This window comes from Alnus glutinosa, chromosome 12, assembly GCF_958979055.1.
Source record: "Alnus glutinosa chromosome 12, dhAlnGlut1.1, whole genome shotgun sequence".
NCBI classification, from domain to species: Eukaryota; Viridiplantae; Streptophyta; class Magnoliopsida; order Fagales; family Betulaceae; genus Alnus; species Alnus glutinosa.
Genome location: NC_084897.1, coordinates 11,088,962 through 11,104,811, shown reverse-complemented (window position 1 = coordinate 11,104,811; position 15,850 = coordinate 11,088,962). Strand labels below are relative to the sequence as shown.

Below are 15,850 nucleotides of genomic sequence, written 5' to 3'. Positions count from 1 at the left end.
GTTTAGGCCATATTTTCAAAATGGCGCATCTACTCCTAGAAAACCCTAATAGGATTGTTAGTAGTCATCATAGCATTGAAATTCGTGCATGCCACGTTAGCCCTGATTGTCGATCGATTGACTATTTTGGCCAATTAATCAACAATGCGCTCGATCGACTATCTTGGTCGATCGATCGACATCGTGCTTGAACCCTTGTGCGTCTTCTAGGAGCTTGATTCTCCAAAGATGCTGCCATGTCAGCCCTAACACTCGTGCTTTGAATGGCCCTAACGACTTCTTCTCTTGTTTCTTTGCAAGTTCCACAGAAAATACTGCATTTTATCTCAAAGTCCTGCAAAACACTGAAACATCAAAACTAACCAAGAAATCAGAAAATAACAAAGCTAAAGGTTTAACAAATACAAATTAAGGGGTCCAAATATACAATATTTGGCACTCATCGACATAGGATGCGTTGGGATTGCGATTTCGTAGAGAAAAAGTGGGATTTTAAACCAAATCGCAGAAAATGAACTATTTGGAAACTGCATTTTTTTAAAATTACGATTTGAAAACGCAGAAAAGTGCTTAATTCAAATCGCAGGCAATGTAGTAATTTTTTTGAAAACGCAGTATTTTAAAATGCTAAACTTAGATTTTAAAAGCCAAACTGCGATTTTGCCAAACGCTTAATTGCGTTTTTAAAAATCACTTTTTTAAATCGCACATTTTAAATCACTATTTTAAAATCGTACCTTTTGAAATCGCAAACCCAAACGGACCCATAGTCATTTTAAATTTAAAAGTGTTCTGAGTTATTTTCTATTTTCCACGTTTTTTCGTACTGCTATTAAGACTCAATTTGCTCAAAAAATCTGTATCTTGCGTTCTAATAATGCCAAAGAATATAAATCAAGTTCTTTTGCATCTTTTTTATTTGATAAAGGCATTATACATCAGACCTTATGCATTCACAGTCCACAACAAAATGGTGTGGATGAACGCAAGAATCATCAATTATTGGATGTTGCGCGTGCTCTCTTATTTCATAGGCATGCCCCCAGACAATTTCGGAGTGATGTTTTTCTCATTGCTTGTTATCTTATTAATCGAATGCCCTCCTCGGTCTCTTGTCTTCTTCTTCATTCCCATTCTCCTTGCCTCTGAAGGTTTTTGGGTGTGTCTGCTATGTTCATAATTTGGTTCTTAGTTTTGATAAGCTCGATCCACGTGCTACTAAATGTGTATTCTTTAGTTATTCCACAATCCAAAAGGGATATTGTTGTTATAGTCTTGTTCTTCGATGCTACTTCACAAGCGCCGATGTCACTTTTGTTGAGTCTATTCTCTATTTTCCTGTTGCTACTTCTTTGGATGACTTTACCCTTGAGCCTGATGTCGCGTCTATTCCGATGTTTGCTGCTATGTTCATTATTTGGTTCCTGGTTTTGATATGCTTGATCCACGTGCTACCAAATGTGTATTGGTGCATTTTATGCTTTGGGGTCAAAACCCATTCCTTTCAAAGTTTTATCCTGATGGTTCAATTGAAAGATTGAAAGCGCATTTGGTTGATAAGAGCTATACATATACATATGGCATTAATTATGAAGAGACGTTTTCTCCAGTTGCCAAAGTTTCTTCTGTTCGTGTATTTATTTCTTTGGCAGCTAATCTCGATTGGCCATTGTTTCATTTGGATGTCAAAAATGTCTTTTTACATTAGGATTTACATGAGGGCGTTTATATGGAGCAACCATCTGGGTTTGTTGCTCAGGCAAATTATCAAGGTTGTGTCTATAAGTTATAAAAATAAAAAAAAAAAAAAAAAAAAAAGCTTTTGTATGGTCTAAAGCAATCTTTGATGGCATGGTTTGAAAAATTCTTTGAGGTGGTATTGAAGTTGGTCTTTAGAGATGTCAGACAGATCATTCAGTATTTCACTTAAATACACTATGCGGTGTCTGTCTTCAGAGATGTCAGATAAATCATTCAGTATTTCACTTATATGCTATATTCTCCATGTGGTATACGTAAATGATGTTGTTGTGATTATCGGCGATGATTCAGGAGGCATTGCTCAATTGAAAATGTTTTTGCAGCAGACGTTTCATATAAAAGATTTGGGAAAATCTAGATATTTTCTGGGGATTGAAGTTGCTAGATCTTGGACAGGTATCAATTTATTTCAAAGAAAGTATGTATTTTATTTGTTAGAAGAGACAAGTCTTTTGGGTGCTTATCTTGTTAACAGTCCAATGGATCTTAATCAGATATTACTAAAGGATTAAGGGGAATAATTTCAAGATCCCATTTGGTATCATTGTCTGGTTGGAAAGTTAAATTATCATACTATTACCAGGCCAAGCATCTTATATGCAGTTAGTGTGGTTAGTCAACTCTTGGAGGCTCCTAGGGTTTCACATTGGGAAGTTGTTACTTATATTATTCAATATTTGAAAAGAGCTCCTGGTCTTGGGATATTGGACTCAACAGACACTTTCAAGTAGAAGGTTTTACTGATGCAAATTGGGCATGTTCTCCCTTAAATAAACAATCTACTACAAGATATTGTACATAATAAGGGCAATGACTGATACTACCAATTAGTTGACGTGGTTACAACAGTTTCTCTAAGAGATGAGATTCTCAACTCCTAGTCCTATCCCATTGTTTTTGTGATAACCATGCTACTTTTCTTATTGCCTTTAACCCAGTTTTTCATGAAATGATTAAGCATATTTAGGTTGATTGTCGCTTTGTTCGAGATAAGATATTCAGTGGAGATTATATATCTACAATTCTACACCATTTGTGAAGTCTGAAGACTAGTTAGCTAATATGTTTAAAAATCCTTCTCTCGAAAGAGGTTAGAGTTTATTTGTTCCAACCTGGGCTTATATGATATATATATTCCAGCTTTGTATTGAATTCCACAATATATATACATACATATAAAATTTTCTTATAAATTAGGTTGTATGAAAATTTCTCCAACCCAATCTCTAAAAATGTTGTCCCTTGACATGTGAGAAACACATGTTTTTTTAAAAGCATGTACTTCTCACTAGAGGTGTATATGCGGGCGGATATTAACCGCCCACATCCGCTATCCACACAAGCAGATGCAGTTAGCAAAAACTACTATCTTCATATGCGGATGCAGATAGCGGTATTAGGATATGCGGTTAATAACCGCCGCATACCCTTTATATATATATATATACACAATATTCACCAAAACGATGTCATTTTGGATTAGATAAAGTTATCTATATTGGTTTGATTGGTTGTGTTGGTTTCTTGTGTAACACTTGGATAAAAAGACAAAAGTAATGTAAAATCCATATATGTTAAAAAGATTAGGGCTTAATAATAATAATAATAATAATAATAATAATAAGCCCAAAACACTAAAAATCAGCTTAAATTATTTTCAAAATCATCTAAAATATGCCCTAATAAAAACCCAAAAAAGACCCAAAAGACTAAAATAAGCCCAAAACGCTCATTACCTAATATACAGATAGCAGATAATAAACGCATTTAATAACCACAATAACCGCGCGGATGCAGTTGCAAATATTATAAATAACCGCATCTGCATGTACATCATTTCTTCTTACATGCGTTTTGAATAGCATTATCAAAAAAGAATATGTTTCTCATGAGTAATGTTATACATCACCCCATTATTCCTATCCCCCCCCCCCCCCCCAAATTGGATTATGATATTGAGTGATTATTGAAGAACAGAACAATTAGAGAGCATGAGCTATGCGAGAGAAAACTCGAGAGAAAAACACTTCTCTGAATTGTATTGATTAAGATTATCAATTGTACATGACTTGCAGTACAAGTTATTGTCTAACAAAATATCTGACTAACTAACAAAACAGAAAAAGATCACGTCTATACAGAATTAATCACATGTGGAAAATAAAGTCTAATACACCCCCCCCCCACCTCTGAAATCTCCCAAAGTTTATGTGACGTGGTCGTCCATAGCATTTTGTGAATGTGAATTTGTTTTTTAGTTGTGAGGAACCACGCTACATAAGCTTTGGGGGGGACGTATAGCATTACTCATTTCTCACATTCTCTTAGGTTTGAAGAATTCCTACAATCAAGTTTGTAGAAAATTTATATCCTATACATATTTATTATGAGGAGAGAGGCTACATAGAAAAGACATAGCCTCTTCTTCCCCTAGTTTCTTCCCATGCAAACCCTTCAATAGCCGTAAGTTCACATAGAAATGTCTAGTTTTACCACGCGATACCATATGGGACAGAGTTGAAACTAGGGATAGAACTTTAACATTCATATATATAAGAACTTCTCGTTGATTTTCAGAAACTACAAAAGAAAGTACTCTTTGCAGCTATCGCTGTCCAGTTCTAAAATTTTGTGAAAGTGAAAAACAAGTTGATGGCTTTTGAATATTCACGATCATTATTAAAAACTGAAATAATGAACACATGGGTCTAAGGAAAATGTCACAAAGTGCTTATATGTGATTATCATACAGTTGCAGCTTTGAGGGGAAGGAAATCTGAAATCTTGTTGGTGTAGAAATCAGGTTGTATGGAGTTGTTTGGATTCTGAAGCATTGATAATGTAGTAACACCTGTTAAGAAAAAAAGGCGACAAGATAATCAGATTTTATATGACAATAGATGAAGCTAACCAAGGCACAATTTTACCTGAGAGAACAAGAAGAGTTTTGCAACCACCATTTTGTCCAAACAGAATATCAGTATCTAATCTGTCCCCAACCATGCATATCTGTGACTTGAGAATGCCAAATCTGTGGTTGTGAGAATCAATTAGACTAATATTAGAGATCCCATACTTGATGGGACTAATATGTTTGGTAATTTCAAACAAAGTTTAGGTCAGATATTGAAATGTAGCATCCGCCATGACTTTCATGGAGTTTGTTTCTTTTGTTGTTACTGTGTTACTCAAGACTTTATATCCATAAATTTTTACCTCAAGATTTGGTGACTAAGCAGATTAGGATAGGTGTTTGCTAAATTTTCGGGGTACCAATGACTAACTGTTATTCCAGATGCTTGCCCAGCATATGCTTAAGTGATTAAACAATGACTACAAAAGTAAGCTTACACAATGTCTATTAGAAAGCAAACAAAGTAATAAATATTAGGGAAAACAACATTTAAGCCCCCCAAACTACCAGTTGTCTTGAAAGTAACCCCTCAAACTACCAACCCAAGGACTCTGGCCCCCCAAACTACCAAAAAGTGCCAAAAAAAACCCTATTTATCGAAATATTCCCATAATACCTTTGCCACGTGTCATTTTTCAATTAAAAAATAATAAAATTTAAAACAATTTAAGAAACAGAGAAAAATTTAAAATATGAAAAATAAATAAATAAATAAAGGAGGTAGCCGGCCACCCCCATTTTGGCCAAGGGGGTGGCCGAATGTCCTTGGGGGTTTGGCCACCACTTTTTCTTTGTATAGACAAGGTAGAACCTCCGTTTTTATGCTGTGGCTAATATAGAATGTAACTTTCTTACTCATGAGTTTCCCCTAAAATTCTATAATCATGCACAAGTTTCTGAATCAGTAATGCTAATGTCTACATCTGGACTGCAAAGGCAATTTGAAAGCTCTGATATAAGCCCTATATGCCAGACATAAAAAATTTGCTGAAGTCAATTTTTTTTTTTCTTTTGGTGAGTTGTATTAGCTGAAGTCATGTCTTTTTTTTTTTTGGGTAAGCAATATTTGTTGAAGTCATGGATTAATTACAGCCAAAGCAGCGTGGAGAATGAGAATAAGGTGTTTGAAAGATGTACTTGTTTGCTAAATAGTCCATCATAAAAGTTGAGGGCTTTCCCACAACCAGTGGCTCACGTTGAGTAGATCCACTGATAGCACCTACCATAGAACCACCACCTGAAATCAAGTACCCATAACAGTGTGAATAAAACGATAATATAATCTATTACAATCAATTGACACTTTGTTAATGCTTGGGAGTCTGGAACGAGAATAGAGGAAAGGATAATGGGAAGAGGGAGAAAAGAGGAGAAGAGAGGAATAGTTATCCCTTCTTTTTCCTTCTTTTTGCTTAGTGTTCAAGTGAAGAGAAATATAGGATGGGAATAGAATAGTATAATTTCTACAATGATGCCTCCTCCTATGGAATTTAAACTTTTTTGAGATTTTTTGTGCTTGAAAAATCTGAAGTTTAAAACTCCAAAGAATTTTTTAAATGACTCTCTTGTTAGCCCAAACAAGGGAAATCAATATTGGATTTTTCTTTTTATTAAGTAATTTCAATATTATTAAATAAGCGCAAAATGGCACAACCTTAGTACACAGGAAATTAATATTGGAAATTGAATTACAACTTTAAGTAAAATCCCTTGTCCAAACACAAGATAAATCCTTTAAGAACTTCCATGAAGTAATTTTCCAACATAATATTCTTAGTAACTTTCCCCCTTTTTTTAGTTATGAAAAAAATCAAACAATTTTCACAAGAGGTCGATGATAAATCTATGAAAATGAAAAATAAAGGCTGGAGAGAAGTTAACCTGCCCATTCCTGAGCATCTGTTAGATGTGTGACAGCATCACGATTGGTAGCAATGAAAAGACACCCGGGGTTTTCGCGTATACAGAGTGTTCCATACCTTCCATCAGACATAAAATTTGTTAATCACTCCCAGCATGGAAAACTGGACTGAATATATGTTTCAAGTGCATAAAGAAAATATTAGAGGTTTAAAGAAAAATTTAGACATTATGGTAGTGACTAAAGTTGGTAACGATCAATGATTATTAAGAAGTAAAATGGTAGAAGTGCCTTCTGAATAATGTAAATAAGTGTGTGTACTAAAACAATACACAAGATGATTGAAGTATGTTGAATGTTAAATTTGAGAGATGTCAGCTAAATCAGAGCTGCCAATTACATCTCAGCTATTTAGTATGATAACAGAAATTTAAGAGAAACTGACGTGGACACCAGATATAAGTGCCATTGATTCCACGTGTGTTTGAACGTCGACATCGGAGGATGGCTTGGCCTATGACTTTGTGGCTGGGTGATTGAGAGCTGGAGATGTTATTAAGGGCACTTTTGTTATTTTCGCATTTTATTTGTTTTGTTATTTATTTTTCAGATTGGCTAATGTTAATTTTTGGGCTTTATGTTATTTTACTGGACTGTCAGCCTAAGTGTTACTATGGTTAAGGTTAGGGTTTAATCCTCGCCTATTTAAGTGGGTTCTTCCCGCCACTTGAGGTGGGTGAATCTTCGAGGGGAGGTGCTTCCAAAAAGGTTGTAGGTTCTACCGGGGTAGTGTTCGACGCTGCGTTGTGCCTCTAAACTGTGGGGATTTCCTTTGAGGGGAACATAAAGGGTTTTTTGGATGTTATGGCTCAAGTGGTTAAGGGGCAGAGTCATGAGGTCCCAATCTCCACTCCTATGGTTAAAGGGAATAGAGAACTTCATTACCTTGAGTGCGATATCAATTATGATGCTAGGAGTCTTGGTTCTACTCGGGGCAAAAGCAAGAGGGTTGCTGTGATGTAATGTTATACAGGGTTTTTGGGTTTTTGTTGGGGTGCTTTGGGTTTTCTATTGTGGTTGGGTCTTTGTGGGTTTTTTTTCTTGTTTCTCTTGTCTTTTTTGCTCTTTATGTTTTTGCATCCTTTTGTATACTCAAGGGCGCCTACATCTTTTATAAAATTTCTCTTACTTATCAAATTAAAAGCCATTCCATTTTAGACACCTATTCCGCAAACCAAATGAGCCCCAAGTGTCTTTCCTACACAGAAATTCATAATGAGGAGTTAGTAATTAAAATACCAAATGCCACGAGTTTAAACATCAGTACACCCTTCTGAGTGAAAAAGAAGTAACTTCTGTCAACAACTTTGTATGTACAAGTGATATTCTAAGTTTTCCTTTAACAAATGTTAGAGTGATGAGGTGTACTGGTGAGGTTTCCATATTCCATATATAATATTTGTTCCTACATATATCAATGAATTGTGAGAGTCAGAAGTATATATAGATCTTGAGCCTCTCTCTTGTGGTTTTATGGTCAGTTCAGTATGTTTTTTGACAAATTTTGTGGTTTCAGCTGGTTTTATTCGTTTTTGTCCATTTCAGTGGTGTTTCGGCCGGTTGACTTTGTTTTTCGGCCAATTCAGTGGTTTTCCGACCGCTTCAGTTTGTTTTTCACCTGGTTTCATGGTATTTCAATCATTTTTGTTTGTTTTTAGGCCTTTGGTGGTTTTTCAGCCTACAAACCAACTTGCTAATGTGTTTGAAAATCCCATATGTTGTAATCAATTAGAGTTCATTTGGTTTTTTTTTAAAAAAGTAATTCAAATTCATTAAAAGCGCAGAGGGAAGTTCATTTGTTCCATGCGAGGCTTATAGGATATACATATAATATATATGCTTCAGCTTGAAGGAGAGTGTAAGAGTGATGAGATGCATTGGTGGGTATCCCTATGAGTTGTCTTATGGTGAGGTGCCCATACTCCAGAATATTGTATTTGTTCCTATATATCCATGGATTGTGAGGGCCAGAAATATATAGATCTTTAGCCTCTCTCTTTAGTGAAAAACACTAATCTTGACAACAATGATTTTAGACCAGATTCCTGTCACAGAGATGCATTTACAGGGAAGAACAATCTAACAAAGGATTCCAAAAGCAGTAATTTATACACTATGCTTCAATACAAAAGCAATGGCTGTTTTCCCAAGATCAATGTTTGTGTGTGTGTATCTTGTAATTAAAAGCCCGAGAGCTTACTGGATTTTGTAGTAGTTAAAATAACGATCAAAGCCAACCACAACAGCCCCAACCTGAAAAAAGCAACAAGGAACAGGAGTTACGGCAGAAATTGAATCATAATGAAACAATTGCTTTTAGGAGCAAAAGAATATGCAAACGATAATTCAGACTGAAAATACATTTTCTCATTTTCATTGGTAAGAACTCTTTTAAAAACTCAAATTAGAAAAGCAATTGTAAAGCATGAGAGAGCAGAAGTATACATCTTTATCATGCTCCATGAGAAATCCAGGCTTTAGCTCTATCTTTCTATCACCATCTTCCTGAAAGTTTTAAATCAAAAAAAAAAAAAAAAGGATATAAATAATAAAACAGTTCCACATTCATCAAAAAATTAGAATATGCCAAACCCCAATATCCTCAAAAATTCCATTGATTAAAGTGATATGTGAACACATTTATTATAAATTGTAAAATTAATCTTGCATCATATAATTACAGTCCCACCCCCCAACCCAAAATGGGCAAAACCGATAGATATACTAGGAAATCTGATATTGTATGCTAAAAACATCACTTTATTCCTGTTATGAGATAGCAACTGTTGTCTAGGACCTCATCTTAACATAAAATCCTCATCCATATGGACCATATGTGATACTTAAATAGCCACCTCTTACTGTGTCTGATTTAAATTCCAGAATTTTTCTTTTCTTTTGAAAATAGTATTTCTGGGGGTAAAGAATTACCGGCAGAGCTGTCAGGACACCTCTCAGCTTTTGCATGCGATTATCTTACATAATTAAGCTAATATATCAATTAAGAGAAAATAGGACTTTAATTGCGTTAAAGAAAAAATTTTACAGGAGGCAGGTGAAGCTGAAATCACAACCTCAAGGAAGGTTTTTGGACATCACCAGAGAAGTCTAAAATATTACTCTACATAACAACACTTCCCCACACACACACACAACACACACACATGATACAGCAATTAAGGATACATTTACTGTTGTCACTTGATTAGTAAATGCTACATTTGGATCAAGCCCTTCCGAATATTTTCTTACCAAGTTCTCCGCCATCCATGTCAATATCATCATTTCAACTCTCACAGTTCTTCCATAGAGTTAAGCAAAATTAAAAGTCTTCCTATATTTTGATTTTTCAATCATCTCAAGAGAGAACACTCCATAAAAGCTATTTCATCAGAGTTGGACTATTTATTTCTTTGAGAGACACATACAGATCAAGCATAAAGTTTTGCAAGCAGAATAAGAGGAACCATATTCTAACTTGATCTTCGAACTGTTTGATTGAATGTTACATGTCAGTAGTGAGAAATATGTTGCACCTACTGGTCTTTGTGATGCAGTTCAATCATACTGAAAACAAAATCAAATGTTCAGACAATATCAGGTGAAAGTTACAGGTTTCAGACTAATTAGAGCATGAAGTGAAACTTATTCGATGCAAATTTCATACATACTGGGCCACCAAGGTATTGAAATCCAGCAAGCTCAAGCTCCTTCAAGATGCCATCCTCACCGATCACATACACCTAAATCATGACCAGCTATTAGTCCTCTATTTTCTTTATCCAAAGCCACCATATTCATACAATGTGTCAACAAGGTTTCTAAACATGGCTGACCATTGGTGGATTTATGGACAAGCACAAATTGTGAAGAGTAGCAGGTTAACCCATAAGCAAAGAGTAATTACAGTTCCACGATCTCAAATACTGAAAATGGTATTCAAATAAATTTTAATAAGCATTCATTAGAATGTGTAAGTGATACCATATAAGTTTTGAAATTAAGGTCTTAGAGGAACACCAGAAAAAAATACAAATGGAAGGAAGATAATCGTAGAAGACCCATCGCATAGCACAGTAAAGTATCCTCTTCAGAATCATATATCTCACAGATAGTGGATGTATTGGCATCCTTCGTGTGGCTGTAAGATGGCTATGAGCACACTACCAAAACATGGAAGTTTTTGTGGTTCTTTTGTTGGACATATTTTCTTACTGTAGAGAATGCACACTACTGAGCACGCATGAATTAGGCTCTGGGTCTACATTTATATACTTACATACTTGCATATAGATGTAGATCTACACACTAGGCTATTTTCCACTACCTCTACTGGAAAACAACCTCCTGTTATGACCTTCTTGATATATTGACTTTATACGGAAAACTTTAATGCAAAATTCTTGACCACAATTGAATGATAATAAGAATTCATTTTGCAATAACTGCTCTTGACTAGACATATGGAGCTGGGCCCCACATAGCTGGTCTAATAGCATATTTTCTTTTGTCACCCCTATGAATTAAAATATATATACCTTTTTCTCTTTTGGGAAATTAATCGACTTCAAATATGCAGCAGCAGCAAAAGATGATGCAAAAATTTCCTCCTGAAATATTTCAATTGCGTTAGAAGTTATGGGGAGAAAAGAAGTTATAGTTGACAAAGTTTTACAAACATGGGGAGAAAAGAATCATGAACTAACCTCACCGACATTCAGACCAAGTGTCTCAAACTTTTTACCATATTGTTTCCTAGACTTAGTCGAGTTGTTGGTAACAAAAACTAATCTCTTGCCCTGAAGAAAAAGAAATTCAAGAAATGACCATAAACGACTCATTGCCTCTTAAGACTTTGTCACAACAATTCCAATTGTGACCATTTTGCAAGGAAGTGAAGAGAAAAATAAAATTAAATGAAGCTAAAGAGTTGCATATCCATATGAATTCATGCAATGTAACACCTACATTCATATACAAACCTTTGAACGGAGCATATCAAGGGTTTCTGGGACTCCATCTATTAGTTTATCTCCTTTCCATATGACTCCTGCAAATTAATTATAAATAAGAATAAGAGCTTTAATTAGATTGTCATTAGATATCTAACCTTATCAATCTCCCAAAGAAAAAAAAAAAATAGAAAAGAGGCTGCAGACACATGATTAATCATTTAAATTAGAAACTTTAATAGCTACTAAGAAGAGGAACTGATTCCAACGGAAAAGGCAATAAATGAAATATTCTAATAAAAATTTTCTCGAATATCTTAGCACTAAGTTTAAGCTCTCTATGAGAAATTGTAGGCCTAGTCACTCTAAAATTGGAAATGTATTTATGTGAACACGTAATGGTAATGCTTGATGTTGGATTTCATGTTTGAGTGTCAAGTCTCACACATCAAGAGATAGTGGAGAAAAGTGAAAGACTGCTAAACACTGTCAGCTTGGAATCCAACATGTACATCAAATACTCCCCAAGTTTCGATCTCCCATCTCTTACAATTATCTAATTTGGGGCACTACATTTTCTTTACTGGCACATAACATTAGAATGTCCGACCATGTTTCAGAGGTTGCTAAAAGGTTTTGGGGGGCAGAAATGTCTCTATTCTGCTTCCACTCTGGGCACACCCATTGTACAAATTGGAAACCTAAAGACTGACTTGCTCTATTGCTGGTTACAATGTGTAATTCTTATAGGGCAAAAAAAGAATGACTGCCAACGTTACAGTTAAGAAATCATTAGGCTTCCATTAGATGGCAGAATCAAAGAACAAAAAAGCAAAGGAAAATTGTGAAAAACCCAAGAAACAACCGTCCTCGCGTCCCAACACACATACTAATAGACTGATGAACAAATAAATCCAATTCAACAGTATTAAACATATTCTTTCTCTTTTTCGTCAATATAACTTGTACGGGAAAAAAAAAAGTTCAAGAATGAAAAACAATAAGACCCCTCCCTCACCATCGCAGTCAAAGATGAAGGTTTTGACGGATTCGATGAGCTCCTCCGGATTCTTGAGGGGCTGCGCCGATGCCCGGGTCGTGAAACTCGCCATTCTCGACCTCTCACACTTGTTGGTTGTGTTGCTTTTATTGGTGTTCCATCTTATGCTCACGAAGTCTGATAAAGGGTTTGGTGAAGTACACGAGAGCTTCTTGAGGCCCAAGAATGTGGAAGCGTTGGGGCTCAAATGGCAGAGAAATCGAGATGGGTTTGTGGAAGAAAGAGCAGAGACTGAAAGAGAGGCTGTGGCTGTTGTTCTGCTCAGCATTTTTTATCTTGAGGTGGTCGTTTGAGGCAGTTAAGGTTTTAACTTTTCAAATGCCTTTTTGGTTTGGGATGACGTGTGCGTTGAGTGGATGAGCTGAGACCTGAGATGATGAATAGGGTTCACACACAATCTCGCACTTTTTCTTTTTATTCTCATTTTAATACAACAACGTTGTAATCAGTTTTCTCACTTTTTCAGGTTTAGGGCATTTTAAGTAGACTCTGTCAAAAAAAAAAAAATAGTTATTTTAGTGAATCAAATTATTAAAAATCTATAAAAAAAAAAAAAAAAAATTATTAAAAAGCATAAGAAATCATTCTCAATAACTTCAGTAAAATAGTAAATTTTGTTTGAGTTGGTGAATACGGTTCACTCACGAAAAGAATAAATAATAATAAAATTTGCTTCTCTTTTTTTTTTATTTCTTTTTCACACCCAAAATGCAACCGTTCATTTTCATTTATTTGTTTGGACATATATGACATTTTTTTTTAAATGTGACCGTTAGAGGAGAAAAAAAAAAAAAAAAAAAAAAAGACAAGACAAGAAAAACAAATTTTCAATAATATGACTATTAGAAAAATATAAATTTTTAAAAATATATCTGTTAAAATAAGACAAATATTTAAAAATATGATCGTTAGAAGAAAAAAAAAAAAAAAAAAAAAAGGAACAAACAAACAAAAATATAAATGTTCTTAGAAAAAAATAAAAATAAAGAAATCTTTGAAAAAAAATATTAGAATGAAATAATAAAAACGAATAGCTAAAATAGTGAGGTTATTAGGGTGCTTTAAAAAATTTAATAGCTAAAAGCGAGTCTAATAGAATTGCTCAAAAGTCGAAACTAAATGAAAAAAATATAAGAATGTTTGATTCTTTTTATATTATGTTTCTATTATGTATAAAAATAAATAAATAAATGACTATTGAGTATCCATATTACCATTAAGATGAAATGGCTATGCCCGGTAAAGCCCTTTTTTTATAGGTTAGCAAGCTCTTTATTTTTATTTTTATTTTTATTTTTTGTGCTAGTTTGGTCCATCGACCTCTACCGAGTCTTATGGCTCGTTTGTGTAGATGTAGGGGTGATCACACCATAATTAGTGTGATCATCCCGACACCCAATCATTCCCATAAAAGGTCATAACTTTCATGAGGTTATAGAAAAGTGATATAACTCTTCATAAAAAGTTATATTTTATAGAGAAGTGATGTAAAACTCTTCATGCAGAGTTATGACAGTTCTATATAAATGTAGAAAAACATAACATAAGAATTCATTCTAACATATTTATGTTTTTCTTTCTCTTTTCTCCTCCATCGAATTTCTACCTTAACGGGACAAAATCATTTTACGTTAGATCCTTATAACTATTTTCCTATAGTAGGGTATCAAAGCCATATAGATTATAGAAAAAGGGAAAGAAAAAAATCTGAAGAAGAGAAACAACAATCTGAAGATCTTCAAACTATTCTGCGGCAAATCCTAGACAAGTCGTGGGTTTGGCATGTACAATTGCTTTTTATAATATTCATCTATTATTGCACAATCCACAAGAAGAACCGCTTACAATCACTGTGGGTGGTTTACAATACACTAGTAATGTTGAACTTCTGAAGTGCCGCTATTTACTAGAGAAAAATCACTAGAAAACTCATGTTCCATCTCCATTGAAGACATCAAAGACATATATTTCCATTGAGCATATGGGAAAATGATCTCTTGGAGAAGACGAAAAATCACCATTTGGAGAAGGTGAAGGATCAACGCTTGAAGAAGAAGAAGAAACACTGCTTCAAGAATCCACAATTTTAGGTTTTTCTTCAATTTCTTTCTCTATAAATTCAGGAAACTCCTCTATAAATTCATTTACAAATTCAAAAGTTGAAAACTACCCAAAATCTGATTAAAACATCACAGTTTTGATCAAAAAATGGGCTGATTTTGACCCCGAAGGACTCATCCAAAACGATGTCATTTCACATAAGTGGAAAGGCGCCGTTTCATGCCAGTTCCAGAAGGCGCCTTTCGGCCCTTCTTGCAACAACAATGTTTCGCATGTCTTCCAAAAGGCACCTTTTGGTCCTTTTGGAAATGACGTCATTTCACAAACTTGGAGCGACAACATTTCATTGGTACGGTCCTCTTCAGTTCTGGATCTCCAAGACGACACCGTTTTGAGCCCGATCCTACCCAGTCCGAAGTGGACACACGGCCCACAAGTCCATTCTTGAAACCTGGGCCTAGAAACTCAAAGCCCAATCCTATTCTCAGCCTGAACCAGTCCCTGACCTGGATCCATATCCAAGCTCGAAATCAGACCCGGATCGTGACCCGCGCCATTTAGCCCAGCGCGCCATCTCACGAGTTAAACCTGATTTCTTCTCCACTGGTCCATTACGCCCGAATCGTTTGCATCAGTTAGAACGCCTGAACCGCTCGAATCAATTGAACCGCCTGAATCACCCAAATCCACTAAACCGGCCTATTTCAGGTGTTTGTATTGATTTTGATTGTTTTGGCTCATTTCAACCCCGATTCAAAAGATTCCAAAACCACTTGAAAGGTAATTGGACTGGCAAGAAGACTGCAGATTTTTCTCACTCCAATTTTCAAAATAATAATATGCAAAACATTGGGAAAAGGGAGAATCTTTGCATCAAGGCCATCGGAACGTAAATCATAGATTTGAACCACAGGTTGAATTTACTATTCCGGATTTAGCATGATCAAAGATCGCGGCTGATAGAAGATTAAAGGGTCCACATCCTTTAAAAATTGTTAGACCTGATGCACAACATTCGAGGGATTCATGGCCTAAGGGAATGCACTGTTACACTCTAGCATATTATCAAGCTTACCAAAACAAATATCAGTCTCATATAACTTATTCCAGTGACAACTGATTTCCTATATTAATATTATTTTATTGTTGGTTTGTATTTATTCAGACTTACATTTTTATTT

At 35.0% G+C, this 15,850-nt stretch overlaps 1 protein-coding gene across 1 annotated transcript; it reads right to left on the bottom strand.

The window, feature by feature from the left end:
* Positions 1 to 4,278: 4,278 nt before the first annotated feature.
* Positions 4,279 to 12,913, bottom strand: LOC133852399 (phosphoglycolate phosphatase 1A, chloroplastic-like). The gene is made up of 11 exons (XM_062289151.1): positions 12,567 to 12,913; positions 11,579 to 11,646; positions 11,303 to 11,395; positions 11,135 to 11,206; positions 10,268 to 10,339; positions 9,042 to 9,101; positions 8,797 to 8,849; positions 6,557 to 6,654; positions 5,813 to 5,912; positions 4,689 to 4,792; positions 4,279 to 4,612 (listed from the first exon to the last, which is right to left on the bottom strand). Exons 1-11 carry the CDS (start codon positions 12,874 to 12,876, stop codon positions 4,506 to 4,508), a joined length of 1,137 nt encoding a protein of 378 aa, XP_062145135.1. The 5' UTR covers positions 12,877 to 12,913; the 3' UTR covers positions 4,279 to 4,505.
* Between the last annotated feature and the right edge of the window lie 2,937 nt (positions 12,914 to 15,850).